At 37.5% G+C, this 15,551-nt stretch overlaps 1 protein-coding gene across 4 annotated transcripts in view; it reads left to right on the top strand.

The window, feature by feature from the left end:
• pam (peptidylglycine alpha-amidating monooxygenase) overlaps nucleotides 1-15,551 on the top strand; it is a 50,980-nt gene that overhangs the window by 6,465 nt on the left and 28,964 nt on the right. For all 4 annotated transcript variants that reach the window (XM_059539832.1, XM_059539831.1, XM_059539834.1 and 1 more), the window contains exons 2-14: nucleotides 245-647; nucleotides 1,541-1,661; nucleotides 3,425-3,482; nucleotides 4,726-4,813; nucleotides 8,084-8,175; nucleotides 8,306-8,389; nucleotides 8,628-8,676; nucleotides 9,825-9,892; nucleotides 10,046-10,126; nucleotides 10,236-10,312; nucleotides 11,175-11,278; nucleotides 14,790-14,986; nucleotides 15,166-15,216. In XM_059539832.1, coding sequence (XP_059395815.1) covers nucleotides 556-647; nucleotides 1,541-1,661; nucleotides 3,425-3,482; nucleotides 4,726-4,813; nucleotides 8,084-8,175; nucleotides 8,306-8,389; nucleotides 8,628-8,676; nucleotides 9,825-9,892; nucleotides 10,046-10,126; nucleotides 10,236-10,312; nucleotides 11,175-11,278; nucleotides 14,790-14,986; nucleotides 15,166-15,216 — 1,162 coding nt within the window. In that variant the 5' untranslated portion in view covers nucleotides 245-555. The remainder of the gene's footprint in view (nucleotides 1-244; nucleotides 648-1,540; nucleotides 1,662-3,424; nucleotides 3,483-4,725; nucleotides 4,814-8,083; nucleotides 8,176-8,305; nucleotides 8,390-8,627; nucleotides 8,677-9,824; nucleotides 9,893-10,045; nucleotides 10,127-10,235; nucleotides 10,313-11,174; nucleotides 11,279-14,789; nucleotides 14,987-15,165; nucleotides 15,217-15,551) is intronic.

A 15,551-nucleotide genomic window follows, 5' to 3' on the forward strand; every position in this document is an offset into this window, starting at 1 on the left:
GGCACCGCTGAGGCCCCTTCACTTCCTGTGTCTCCCAGAGAGCAAGCCGAGGGTATTGTCATGGGAATCCTCTTTGATTGGATTATTGTGTGCTCCCTCTCCCTCTGTCTCCTCAGAGATGGAGAGCATGTATATTTCACGAATGTTGGTCGGGATGTAAGGACCGATCTCTCTGATGATTCTGCTGGATCATGTGTTATTTCTATTATTTTCAGCTCTTCTTTTTTGTCTGCTGTTTTTGCAGGTTGTGACAGAAGACTGATTTTGCGTTTGTGAAAAGCACTGCCTGACGTGAGAAGCAAGAAGCCTTTCTCCTCCTCCTCCTCTTCATCACACTTGGCCGTGTCACACTGTTTCTGGTTTCATTCAGTGTGGAGGCGACTGAGACGTGGACTGTTTTTATGGCACTTTGATGAAGAGATAGAGCGAGCGAGCGAGGAGAGAAGAGTGAATCACAGTCGCTGTGTGTTACTGTGGCTTATGGCGGCAGGGCAGGATTGAAACGCATCGGCTCTCTTCAGTTCTGTTGTTGATCTCTCTTCCGTCCGCTCAGAGATGGGCGCTCTGGGGTGCACCGTGCTCGTGTTTGCGCTCTTCTTTCAGTGCCACAGCCGCAGTGTCCAAAACCCCATGTTCAGGTCCAAGAGGTGAGACAGTTCAGTTTCTTAATGGATATTTAATGCTTTATTTTAATGTCGACAATGTGGATGTTTGCACGAGCTCTGCAGTTCTGTAACGTCACATTTATTTATTTAGTACTTTTTGCAATAGCCTTAAATCATGCAGCTTTACAGTATTAAACATGAAAACCCAGAGTCAGTGTAGCTTTCAGTTATAAAGCAGCTCTTCAGTGTGGAGCTACCAAATGATAAAACTTTTTTATTAGTGGGGGAAAAAACATTTAATTAAAGCTATAGTTTGGTTTGCAGAGACCAAAACTTGATCCAGCCCAGGACTGTTTTGATTATCATAATTCGATAAGATATTTTAGGAGAGATTATGTTGTGAATATTAGTTTATCCCAAAAATAAAACATATTATCACTTAACCTTTACTTTGTTTCTTATCTATATTACTTACAAAAATATATTTAAGGTAATTAAATAATGAAATGGTTTCTCTGCCATCTCATTTTGTGTGCCAAATATATTTATTGGTATAAATTAATTGTATAACTGACTTTCAAAAGCTGAAGTGATTATCTTAATTCATTTGTTACAATGTGTATAACTCAATATTTTTACTAATTGCAAAAGCTGAATGATCAATAAATGTCTACTGATTAATCAGAAAAATAATCGATGATTAGTCGATTAATCATTCTAATAATCGTTTGTTGCAGTCCTAGCAGTAATACAAAAATGTCTCAATAGATTCATTTACACATGCATTAAATAAAAAATCATGAACATTGTATATAGTGCACTATTTAGGTATTATAAGAGTTATTTGTTCTAGTTGATTCAACTTTGTGGACATTGATTGTCAATTAAATGAATTAGAAAAATGCATCCTAGCAACTTGTGTTTTTTGCTAACAGGTTTCAGGACGATGCCTGGTCAGACCCCAATGACTGCTCCAGGACCAGACAGCCATTTGTCCTGTCCAATCCTTACAACTTTTCCCTCGATATTCGCATCCCAGGGGTGATTCCAACAGAGGTAAGAGTTGTCTTTTTTGTGATTTGTATCTTTCTTCACATTTCCCCCTGCTTTATCTCCATTTAGTCTTCACCACAGTTTTGAAAAATGCTTTTAAAGTGTGAGTGTGTTAGTTCATGGAGAGGAGGGGAAGAGCGGAGACCAGCAGCACAGTGTCTTCTGTTTTATTTCACTTATATTGTGTTAAAAGCATCAAAGCGTCCCATCAACGAATGCTGCACTTCATCATTCCCTGCAGCAAAATGAACAAATGTATTATGCATGTTTAAATAAACACATACTGTGACAGCTAGACAATAAATGCACAGCCGTTTGCATTTGTACTCTGGGTGGAAAATAGAAATAAGCACACTATTGCTTATGTAAGATCTTCTGAGATGGTTATTTTGTGGTGTTCATTCAAGGCTTTAATCAGTCGCATCGAGGAACCGAAACAACGGTTTCATGCATGTGTGAATGGATCACATTTGTGTCAGATACTCAGGGTCTATGGAGAAGCGAAAACACTTACTGCAATCAATAAAAGTGTCTGTACACGATCTTAAGAGTTTGAATTATCTGTCATAGGAAAAAAATGCATGATGTTATGATTATTTAAAAGAATCGTCTTGTTCTAGGATAATGACACACAGTCTCAGAACTAAATATGAGAGACAGATGAGTCATCAAATGTACTATAGGGATAATGAAGATTTGAAACCCATAAGACTTCTAAAATGAATGGATTTTAACATTGTTTTCTGTGATGTGCAGCAAAGCACCTCTTTTAACATCTCAAGTTTTGTAGTGCAGTACTGTTAAAAAGACTGTAAACCACATTTGTGATGTTTTATGTGATCTTCAGAGGCGTCCAGATGCCTAGAGGTTGATTTTATAATGTGTTGATATTAACAGTTTTCCTGCAGGGCTGAGGTCTGGGCTGCATCTCCTCACACTTTGTAGTTATTAGAGCTGTGGTCATTGCTGCAGTTTTAACTAAGCTAGTTTTCTGTATAGCTGACTGTGCTGAAGCACTGAAGCTTGTTACTCAGGCAGCTGGAGAAAGAGAGAATTACAGCAATTACAAGCAGGTTTAAATCAGAATGACTGAAAAACCAGAAAAGCACATGTACTCCATTCTTTAGGGGAAATCTGCTCAAGAAACATTTCTTAAATACAGTTGTGCTACTTAATATTAATGTGGAAACCATGATATACTTGGTGTGTTTGTGTTTTTAATAGAAATAAATGCTTTTATTCAGCAAATTTGCATTAAATTGATCAAAAGTGATAGTAAAGTCTGGTTTCAAAGAGGCGTAAAAATTCCAGTAAATTTCCAGAAAGGGAAGTTAAGTTGGGGAATTTAGAAACTTTTGGAATTGATGGGAATTTATTTAAAATTTTGGGTAATTTATACAAACTGCATCATATACAAACATTAGTTTTGAAAATGTCAGCTGACGCATGTGGCATTGTACTGCAGAATAAGATTTGCAAAAGCAAAAAAACAAGAAATTATATTTTAAGTAAATGCTGTTCTTTTGAACTTTCTGCTCATCAAAGAATCCTGAAAAAATGTTTCCTTAAAATATTAAGCCGCAAAAACAAACAGTTTTTAACATTGATAATAATAATAATAACAGCCATTATTAATAACCGAGCAGCAGTAATAATTAGGAAAGCATATAGTACTTCAGTACTTGGTCAGCTTTTGTAAACATGGTCTGATGATCAGTAATGGATGTGTGTGTGGAAGTGGCTGATAAGTGTTTGTTTCCTAACAGTCTGACAGCTACTTCTGTATGGCTGTTCCTGTCCCCACGTCACAGGAGGCCTACATAGGTGAGTACATGATCGTCAACAATGGGACATCACAGACACGTGTAGGCTTTACTAAATAAACATCCAAAGCCAAAAACATGACAGAACAAGAACTAAGACTCATCACATGAATCGTCTGCCAACAGATAAAACTAGAGACCGGACAAGAACGTCATGAGGATGTATAGACAATGAATTAAACCTGGCCTCTTTATTCTTATGCGTGCAAGTGCACTGTGTTGTTTGGACAAGGAGAGGCCACTGAATACCTTTGTAACATATAATAATAATCTTAGTAGGGATGGACAATATACAATATTAATATATATTCACACAATAAGTCCGTATGTCAACCAAGTATTGTTGCTGAATTGCATGCGATAACAAGACAGTTCATGCCTTTCTATAACCTCCTTTCGAGGTGTAAGCACAAACAAACACATACAGTGCAAGCATTGTAGTCTGATTCACTGGAAATGACTCATTTGAGTGGGTGTTTTTGATGAATCATTCAGAAAGTAAATCATTCACCGAAGGGACCCGCTGAATCAAAGCAGTTACTTATTAAACTGCACGTTATCATTACTTTCACCGATATCCATCTTGAAACAAAGCGTGTTTTGTTTATATGTGGGATTTCAGTCATTGTAATCGCTGACTGGTTGTGTGGAAGTCTTCAACTTTCCATGAATGTGTTTCACTGTGGTGGTCTTTAGAGAAGAAAGGCTGTGGTTTGAAGAGTAACAGGTACACACAGATGTCTGCATCTTTCTGAGAGTTACATTATCTCTGTCCTGCTACTGCCATCAATCAACATCCCATCTATTCATAGCTTCAATAGAGGGAGAAGCCTTTTCTGGAGATATCCATCACTTTTTATATAGGTAGCTTATTGATGTTCATTGTGGTTTATGCTGAGCAAACAGCATTCATCCTTTCAAACTCTTCACAGAGGTTTCATGATTGTATGTTACACAAGAAAATACCATTTCATTCTTTATACTTAAAAATGTCATGCTTAACTTAAATACAACAACCTCTTTTCAGTGCAGAGTTCTTATGTTTGGTTTAGGGGTCAAATAGTTGTTTTAAAATTTGCTTTGTGTGTGAAACCACTTTTAAACCGAGCTGACTTTTCAGCTGTTTGTTTGCAGAAATGCTGCAACACTGATTTATCAAGAAACAGTTGATTCAAGATGCTTACCTTACCATCGTGCCATGTTAAGATTTCATTCCTGACTTTAAAACACTTTTCTCTTCCCAGTGGACTTTGTTCCCCATGCCACTATGGACACAGCCCACCACATGATTTTATACGGCTGCCAGACCCCTTATGCCACCCAGGGATACTGGTGAGTCCCTTCTGAGAACTACAGTGACTGGAGGAGATTTAAAAAACTATTATATATTGTAATAACAATGACCAATATTACTTTTCAATTGTATTAATGATCAAATAAAGCTTTTGAATGGTAGTGTGCATACATGCAACAGTTGCACTACAGCGTTCAGGATGAAGTGTTTTATTTGTTCAGTCTCACTCCTGTCTCTCTCTCGACCTTGTGGTGCTTTCAGAACATTAATCTCTTTATTAGGGCAGTTCGATGTGTTAGTCTCTGATTCAACCAGAAGTGTGAGTTTGAGGCTGTATTACAGGATCTCTTTATCAGACCAATGACAGATGGGTGTGGGAAAGTAGAAGTGCTTGGGAAACACCTTCTGTTGTTATTAGTCTTCTTGCTGATTCAAGTGGCACAAAAGACATTACATTTGTAATGACATTTGTTTTTGCACACATATATACAAAAGTATAATACAGTTTTCCATCTGTGTTGACTTAAATTCCCTCAAATGCAACTTAAACGAGAATGCTTTCAATGTACTAGTCATGCAACAAGTTGAGCAAATGTGTCGCTAAATCTCATCTGAGCCTTCTTCTGGCCAGTGCTGTTCCCTTTAGGAAGAGAGAGAAAAGAAACAGAACTGCCTGTTACTATATCAACCATGTGCACCTTGACAACAGCATCTGAGATGAGCTGAAGGGAGGGGAGATCGAGGCTTGGTTCTAATCCTTTCTTCAGTTTCCATGGGCTGTGTGCTTAAATATAATTAACTCAAAAACAGTGCAGTAAATACAGTACAGAAGCCATATTACCTGATAAACAAACCTCAGCACAATAACTCCAAATATAATCAAAAAGACATGTACTCTTGGTATAAAGTCAGGGTTTTTGAGAAAGCTAAAACATGTCTGAAGTATAGTGTCTCCGTCTCATTTTAACCACAGTGGCTTCATTTCCCTGCTATCAGCCTTCACCATGTGGATTTCCATATTCAAGTACCTTCCCTCTTTAATGTCACTCATATATTTTAAAAGATTTTAGCAGGGTGCTTCTCGTGGCTTGCATGGCATGCTTTCACAGTGAGAGATGTGAGGCTTCAGAAGTGCTGAGGATCAACATGAAATAGGCTAATTATACCATTCCTGGCCAATGTTCAGAAATACTAGATTCAGAGAGGCCATGAGTCATCTGTGCAGTGCAGGGGCATGATGGGGTGTTTGGATACACTACCAAAAACTAGTTCAAAAAGGTTTTAAAAAGGGGAAGAAAAACATCAGATATGTTTAGGGTGTGAACATGTTTCTATTAGACGTTTACGAGGAAATGTACACATTAGAACATGACAGAATGAGTGAGTGAGGACATACAGCCAAGTATGGTGTCCCAAACTCAGAATTTGTGCTCTGCCTTTAACCCATCCAAAGTGCACTCACACTGCAGTGAAAACACACACACACACACCCGAGACTCAAACCCACAACCTTAGGGTTAGGAGTCAAACTCTCTAACCATTAGGCCATCACTTCCCCTGTTCCCCTGAATGTTGTAAATGTAAAAAGAAAGTTACACATATGTGTTGGAAGTCCTTTTGCAACAGTGCAGGAAACACTTTATTTACACTTTGTTTTAAGGTGCTCTTGTTACAGTATAATTATACATTTAAGTACTGAGTGATATTATTTACCGTAATTCCTCAAATAAAAGCTGGGGCCTTTATTTACCTGAACTGCAGAAGGTAACAGGCTTTTATTTGAAGCAGGCCTTTATTTCTAATTCCATCTGTTTAATAAGTAATTGTTTTAAATAACCCGTTTTAAATTAAAAGCGATAGCGTTCCAGTGGACGGAGATCATAACATTAGCTCAGAATCGGTTCAGAATCAATCACCAAAAGAATCAGTTTGGTTCAGACGCGCTCCGTGTCAGTCTGCTTCACGCTGAATCACACATGCGCTGTATCATCAGCTCCTCGGTTCTCGAATCGGACGCGTTTGACAGAAACAGTTCTCGGTTCAGTGTACTGGTGATCTGAAAACCGCTGTAACCGGTTCTTGACTCGAGAACGAGAAACACTCCGGCAGTGGGCGTGTACGTTCGTTATCTGACTCTGCTGCACAAATTTCCTTCATTTGTCTGTGTTGACCACGCCCCCGGACACTATCAGAGGCCCGGCGTTTATTTGACTACCGGTTTTATTTGAGGAACTACGGTAACTACATGTACTTTGTTAGGGTTAGGATTAGGATCAGGTTAAGGGTTGCCTGCATGTAATTATGCATAATTTATTGTTATTATAATAGTAAGTACATGTAACAAGTTTAACAAGGACACCTTAAAATACAGTGTTACCAAAACCTGGTTAAATACTCAGAACTGCATGTGTGTTTGAGCATCCCAACCAGTCCTGCTCATAGGCTCGGCCTGTGACACTGGAGTTCAGGCCAGGGCTGTGTAGTTATACGATAGATGTCGTTCAATCAGATTTACTACATTTGAGTTTTGTAGACATATTAGAAAAAAAATTACTTCATAATTGTCATTCTGTCAGACTTACCCAGCTAAAATAATTGATTTGGTAATATTTTTCTTTCTTGAATAAAAGCCAAAATATTAAATGTCATGGAGGAGTAACAATGCGTTTCCATGTGAGAATTGTTCAGTTTGACCCCCTTTCAGTGGTTGAACAATCAAATGTGGGACTTAGGTTTGGTTTTTGACCACTGTGTAGTGTACCGTACAGTTGAACAATTTACTCACTGAGCCACATCAGAAATCCCCATACCTGTGTAACTGAAGTATGTAGGGCGCTTTAAATGCTAAAAGAAAATATATAATGTTTCTTTAATGTTTCTTGACTTGCAAGCATGGAAACTTAAAAAAAAAAAAAAAATTCTCCCATTGGCATATGCAACAAATGCAAAAATACAACAAAGATGGTTAAAGTCTACAGATTTTACTAATAGATCTATAGACTTCTAGACCTACCAATCCCTGTGTAAAAATAACAGAGCTGCTGCTATCTTTCTAAAGTCACCCACTGGTATTTAGCTTTAAATGTCAGGTGAAAAGTGTCATTTTGACAGCCCTCTACAAAATAGCAGATATTAATCCAAGGAATTTACTATTTAGCCTTTTTCTTCATTTATGCATTTCTTTCACTTGAAAAAATAACAAAATCAATATTTTTAGCTGAGGACCTCTGGATGAGTTGACACAGAAAGACCATATTGTAATGAGTAATAATGACTCATTTCTGACATATTTTGGTTGGATTGTTTAGGGATTGTGGGAAAGAGCTGGGGACGTGTCGGGATCAGGCCAAGATCATGTATGCCTGGGCCAGGAACGCTCCTCCAACCAAACTCCCCAAAGGTGCTCTCCTTTCTCCTCAGTTCAGCCCGTGCTGTTATAATAACTTACAAGTGATCATGAGTAAATGGCTCTCTTCTGAAAACAATGAAATGCTGAAGACATCTTGTTTTGCAATCCTTCTTTTTTTCAGATGTTGGCTTTAAAGTTGGAGGAAACACCAGAGTTAACTACTTTGTGCTGCAAATTCACTATGGTGATGTCAAAAATTTCAGAGGTATGTACCGATGTACACCACAGGGCTGACAGCAGCATCAACCAAACTTCTGCTGATCAGAAATGGACTGTGTATGATTGATGACATTAGTTAAATGTCCAACATTCAACATTTACTCACTCCTCTCATTGTGAGAGAATTCTTTGTCTGTGTGCCTGTGCTGCATAAAACAGCAGTTTTTGAGCAATGTTGGTGACACGAGATGTGACTAATGTATTTGTCTTGTCTTAAATTTTAGATCATCATAGAGACTGCTCAGGACTCACTTTAAGAATGACTTCCAAGCGGTAAGAATCTGTGGGTTAATTATAACTTAAATTTGATGAAAAAAGATGCAGAAGCAAAGTAGAACTCATTGCAGAAAGTAAAATGCTAAGGAAATAAAGTGTTGATTGAGCATGAGTAAAACAGCGACTGAATCAGCTCCAGTTCAGCTCATGTCTGTCCTGATTTGTGTCACACATGCCAAAGGGCACAATCACTTATTTTAGGTTGCAACTGGAAAATGAGCCAACTCCATGTCTTGGAAAATATGAATGTGTTGATGGAACCTGAAAATGACAGTATTATTGTCAGTGCATTAGTTTGTTTATCAGTTCCTTGATTCTGGTTGGTCAAAAGGGGCATTCTGCTGTGTATATTTATATCACTGCAAAGTGCCTGTTTCCATTACGTCCATTGTGTACTCATTGATCTGCTTAAGCATGTTTTAATGTGAGTGGAGAAACCACAAAATACAGGCTGAGCAGTTTACAAAGCATAATGTACGCCTGTTATGTTTGTTAAAGGTACATAAATTGGTGAGAATGCAATACAGTTGTGAAAATACGTGTGTAAACAAGTCATCCACTAGGACATCCTCATTTTATTGTTACAACTGAATCAGTGTTAGCCATTTTTATTTTTACATGGCTGACCTTTAGGGTAGATGCTGTATTTAAAAGGGAAATGTTTACCATAGTAAAAAAAACCTTATGCCATAATTGATTTGAAAAACATTTCATACTAAGTATACTTCAAATCCATGAACACATTTATTGACATCACGTACTGATATGACTTCAGTACTACTTTTGCACTATTAAAGTGCATTTAGCACTAAATTAGTCGTTCCAATTTAGCAGACTTTAAGTATGTCAGTTACTAAACTAGTACAATTACAGGGCATTTTTATTAAGCACATAAATACAGCATGTACATGTATTTGTAGTAGAATGAATTTAAAAGGTTTAGTATTTTTTCACTAGGGTAGGGGTGTGCATTATTTTTCAATAATGTGATGCTGTTAGTTATTCCTCACGTAGTCATATACATATTACATATAGACTGTAAATTTGATGTAATATGTAAGCAATTCAGTATGGAAGTTAATAAAAGTGTGGTGTTTTATTAACTGTAATGCATTTCAATGCTGACTGTTGTGTGCTCTGTGCAGACAGCCCTTTATTGCTGGCATGTATCTGATGATGTCTGTGGACACTGTCATTCCTCCTGGGAAGAAAGGTACACCCACTCTGTGACATGTCAACTGTTTTCCAGTTTGGCACTATTAATCTTGTAGACATTTGGGGTTGTGAAAGGTGTCTGAGCTTCACCTCGAATCTTGTGATTGGCTATCAGTGTATTTATGACGTCTGATGTTTTTGGTGTTTGCAGTTACCAATGCAGACATTGCTTGCACTTACCCATCTTCCCCGATGTATCCCTTTGCCTTCAGGACACACACACACAGCCTCGGTGAGATACTGCTTTATTGGAGAACTAAGTTCTTATTTAGTCTTAGTAAATGGTTTTACATTTTATGGCGCTAAGATATCTTGATCTTGTTGTGTGTCTTGTTCTTCAGGTAAAGTTGTGAGTGGGTACAGGGTTCGAAATGGACAGTGGACTCAGATTGGACGCCAGTCTCCACTGCTACCACAGGTACATTAAGACGTGTCCACTCTGCCTGATCGAGCATGATTAATGCGTGGCATCTGTAGATGAAAGTAATGCATCATTTGTCTCTGATAAGAGTTATGACCCATTTGTTATCCTGCTGTCTGACCTGTTTCCTCTCTGTCTGTGGCAGTTAAAGAGGGATCAGCAAGCGCAATATCCAATACAGAAAACGTATGCTATTATAACGATCAACAAGATTAGTATTATGGGGCATACACGCCAAACGCGGGGCATCGCGTCTCTAGACCCGCGCGAGGACGAGTTTGATCCATAGTCTGATCACGTCTTTGCATTGACTTTGTATGTAATCTACTCGCGCAAATCGTTGAACTCGCGTTAAATCCATCATTTATCTTTCCTTCTGATTGATGGCCATCAGCGGTTGGGTAGAAGACAACAAATCCCATCATTCCACGCTCTTTCTTAGCGTCATCAAACCACACGATTGTTATTGTTTTGATAGTGCGCCCTCTAGTGGCAGGTCCTACAACCTGTACCTTTAAGTTCACCAAAAAAAGAAAATTCTGTCATTATTTTCTCACCATCTTGTCATTGCAAACAATTTACACTTTGTTCGTCTTTGAAACACAAATAAAGGTATTTATTGACAGGCAGGCAGGCATGCTTAATCTTCTGTTTGCTTTCTTCATTAAGTGAACGTGTCTATTCAGAATTGTATGGATTACTTTTTGAAGCTTGAACGTTTTGGTTACCTTGACTTTGAATTATAAGCCGAAATCTCTCAGGTTTCATTAAAAGTGTTTGACATGGGTTTTGGAGAGGAATGAAAGTCTCAATTTCTATTTTTTGTTTGAACTAACTCATAAACTTCACTTGTGTTTAGGCTTTTTATCCAGTCACGAACACCATTGATGTTAGAAATGGAGACATACTGGCAGCCCGTTGTGTGTTCACAGGAGAAGGAAGAACCACTATTACACAAATTGGGTAAGTCCATGTTCTGGCCTATCATTGATTCTTATTTTGAATCAGTGATTCAAATGCCTAATAGGATTGTTTAAATGTGTAACCAATGTCAGATTTCCTATGGGAGAGTTCAACTTTTATTTTTGTTCATTTATTCCCATGTAGAGTTACTGTGACAGTAAGTGTGTTAGATGAGAGGTGATGTTGTGCATGCAGTTCCTTTCATTGTGTTTGCATGGTGGTGTGTTGATGTCATTGTGTCTCTGACCACCTCTCTTTCTATGTCCATCTGATAAACTGACACTGTGAGACAGGTGGTGACTGTGTGTTTCTGTGGTGATTAAAGAGTGATTAAACATGCAGCAGATTGCCTCTGTGTTTCATCATATTCCATTTGAGCGTGACTTCTTGAACGTATGTGCGCCTCTGCCCTGCCATGCCTGTTACCATGGTGATAGGGACAGCACATAATAGTGCATTGACGCATCTCCCAGGAAGCCCAGCGCTCTCGCCCACGCACCCAACTCGAGTCCTCAAGATAACGATGTAAAGATGACTGCTGACGTACAGTCTGATCTTTGGCACCAAGAACTGCCCGCTTACAGTATGCAGAGACATATGTACATACACGCACACACGGGGGCCGGGGGAAATTTGTGTGATTAATCAGCAGAGTCAGATAACGAACGTACACGCCCACTGCCGGAGTGTTTCTCGTTCTCGAGTCAACACACACACACACAAATATATATATATATATATATATATATATATATATATATATATATATATATATATATATATATGAAGAGTTTGGTTCCAAAACGCGATTAATGGCATTAAAATTTTTTTTTATCTGGTCGGTATTGAAAATTCAATTAAATATTTTACGAAAACTCCAATGTTCGCTGAGTTATTTTGTGATCAACAAACAAAGGATGCACGATGAATCACATGTGATTGCCATGTATATCTCGTCAGTAAAGCCGGTTTTGTGATTAATACCGTAATTCCTCAAATAAAAAAAACGGTAGTCAAATAAACGCCGGGCCTCTGATAGTGTCCGGGGGCGTGGTCAACACAGACAAATAAAGGCCGGTCTTAAATAAAGGCCGGGGGAAATTTGTGTGATTAATCAGCAGAGTCAGATAACGGACATACACGCCCACTGCCGGAGTGTTCCTCGTTCTCGAGTCAAGAACCGGTTACAGCAGTTTTCAGATCACCAGTACACTGAACCGAGAACTGTTTCTGTCAAACGCGTCCGATTCGAGAACCGAGGAGCTGATGATACAGCGCATGTGTGATTCACCGAACTGATTCTTTTGGTGATTGATTCTGAACTTATTCTGTGCTAATGTTATGATCTCTGTCCACTGGAACGCTATTGCTTTTAATTTAAATTAATTAAATTAATTTAAAATGGTTAATTTAAAACAATTACTTATCAAACAGATGGAATTAGAAATAAAGGCCTGCCTCTAATAAAAGCCTGTTACCTTCTGCAGTTCAGGTAAATAAAGGTCCCGGCTTTATTTGAGGAATTACGGTAGTATCGGTAAATCTCCATCACAAGCTTTCAGATGGAAATTATTCAGATGCATTTAATACACAGAGCCATAGATCACTGACAAGTTACGCTATATATTGTCATTAGATGAATCGCAATCGATTATGAATGTGATATTGCATAGCTTGTTAGTGTTAGTATTAATGCCATTTATGTTTTTGTTAATACAGCACATAGCACTAGTCAACTAAAGGAATGTAACATGGCAAAGATGAATGCACTTTTGGAAGTAAGGGAAGTGTCATTTTGGAATTTCTGTGGTCTAATGTGATATTGTTGTTCATGTTCTTGTTCATTATGAAATTTTATTTTATTGCCGTAGTTATAGCATTAACGAGATGACCCGTGGAATTCATGTTGGAAGTGATGACTGATGGATGTATTTTTAGTCCAGTGCCTGTATATAAGTACTGATTAAGATATAATATATTTAGTATTGACCAAGTTCAGATGCTGTCATATGTGGATCAACTTACTATGTTGTGTATTTTCAACAGTTTCAATATGAAAAATAACTTTCACATTGATTCAATGGATTTGAAAAAAGTCATCTTGCCACTTTCTTGGGAAAGAAAACTCATTTTTACTCAAATTAATCAAAATGGATTAAATGCATTTGGAACCAAACTCTTCATATATATTCTCTCCATATTTCAAAGTGATGTACTGCTCTGTGTTGTTCTTTTGTTCATGAGCAGCTCATGATCCATTTCTTGTCTTTTTAAGCTTTAAAGCCTCTCTGCATTCTTCCATCCCAAACCTCATTGGTTACACATTTAAAAGTGATTAAATGAACTATTAGTATTGTGATATTACAGTTGTACTGTAAAATAAAATTACCATTATTATCATTATTATTTTATAGTCGCATTGTTATATAATAACAGGATTTTTGGCCAGATTGTGCTGTCATACAGAACACAGCAAACCAGGAGTTTCAAAAGATATCAAAATTCTTATCAGAAAAAACTCACAGTTGTGACCGTGGACCACAAAACCAGTAATAAGTATCAGTTTTTCGAAATTGAGATTTATATATAATCTGAAATGTGAATAAATAAGCTTTGCATTGATGCATGGTTTATTAGGATCAGACAATATTTGGCTGAGATACAACTATTTAAAAATCTGGAATCTGAGGGAGCAAAAAAAATCTAAATATTGAGAAAATCATCTTTAAAGTTGTCCAAATGAAGTTCTTAGCAATGCATATTACTAATCAAAAATTAATTTTTGATATATTTACGGTAGAAGATTTTCAAAACATCTTTATGGAACATGATCTTTACTTAATATCCTAATGATTTTTGGCATAAAAGAAAAATCTATGACTTTGACCCATACAATGTTTTTGTTTTTTTGGATATTGCTACAAATATACCCCAGCGACTTAAGACTGGTTTTGTGTTCCAGGGTCACAATTCTTTTTTTTTACAAAATCATGTAATTGTACAGAATTTCTTTATTGTGATGAAGGTCTGAGTGAAAAAAAGGAATGGGTGGGACATTTTTATTCATCGGTTTTGTAATAGGAGTAAGCATTGCATAAATTGAATGGAGGCAGATGACTATGAATCATGCTGTTCTGACACAGTTTGGAATGCAACAATGCAAAAATAAAGTTTGCAAACACTGCAAGTGTTTCATGTTGTTCCTGACCAAAGTGGCTTCTGATCTACGCACAAAACAACCAGAAACAGTTTACTTTTTTCATGATATTTAAGGGTGCACCTAAGAACAAACCAAAATATATACTGTATCTCCTTTATTAATTAAGCCGCAAAAACAGTGGAAACAGGAGTTTGCAGTTTTGAGAAATCTGTTTTGAGAGGGCCTGTGGGTGTGTCATTTGAGTTGAATACAGTTTGGTTGGTTACTTGCAGTTTAATTGCAGCTTGGGCGCTGTATTTTGTAATTCTGTGCTAGTAGTTTGTTCACGTGTCATTGTTTCCTTCCTCACAGAGGTACCTCCAATGATGAGATGTGTAACTTCTACATCATGTACTACATGGACAACACCCATGCTGTGCCTTACATGAACTGCGGAGATGACGGCAGTAGTGAACTGTTCCGGAACATCCCTTCTGAGGCCAATATTCCCATCCCAGTCAGTCCAGACCATATGATGTCCATGAAGCATGAGTCAGCTCCTCAGAAAGGTACCATCCAAAAATAGACAGTTGAAGATTTTACACTATTAGTGGGCAGTATGACTTATTATAATATGTCTTAAAATAAGCATTATAATATGGGATGAATGCAATACTTTTAGGGATAATTCAGTGAAATATATATAGATATAATACATATTAACTTATTTGTTTCTTGATTTCCACAGACATTGTGGAGCTGCAGGAGCCCAAGAGAGAAGAGGAAGTTCTGGATCAGGGTAAGATGTTTAAAAATATTTTCAAATTACAGAGATAATCAAGACTGAAACACGCAATCACTGCTTGAATACCATTGCAAATCTCATTTGACAGACACAGTGGCTGAAAGACATTCTTTTATAGTGAAAAACACAGTGGTTTAATGTTCAAACTGTAGTACAGCTCATAAATAGAGGCTCAAAGACATGAGTGTGTCAGATAAGGGAGATGTCCAAATGGAGCAAAAAAATCAAACCGGTTTTGAGTGGCATGATCCTTGATAAAATTGATGCTAAATTACTTTTACCTGTTGTTTGAACCTAAATTTGTGTTGGCAGTGTGTGTACACAACCAC

The sequence above is a fragment of the Carassius carassius genome, chromosome 45 (assembly GCF_963082965.1).
Source record: "Carassius carassius chromosome 45, fCarCar2.1, whole genome shotgun sequence".
NCBI classification, from domain to species: Eukaryota; Metazoa; Chordata; class Actinopteri; order Cypriniformes; family Cyprinidae; genus Carassius; species Carassius carassius.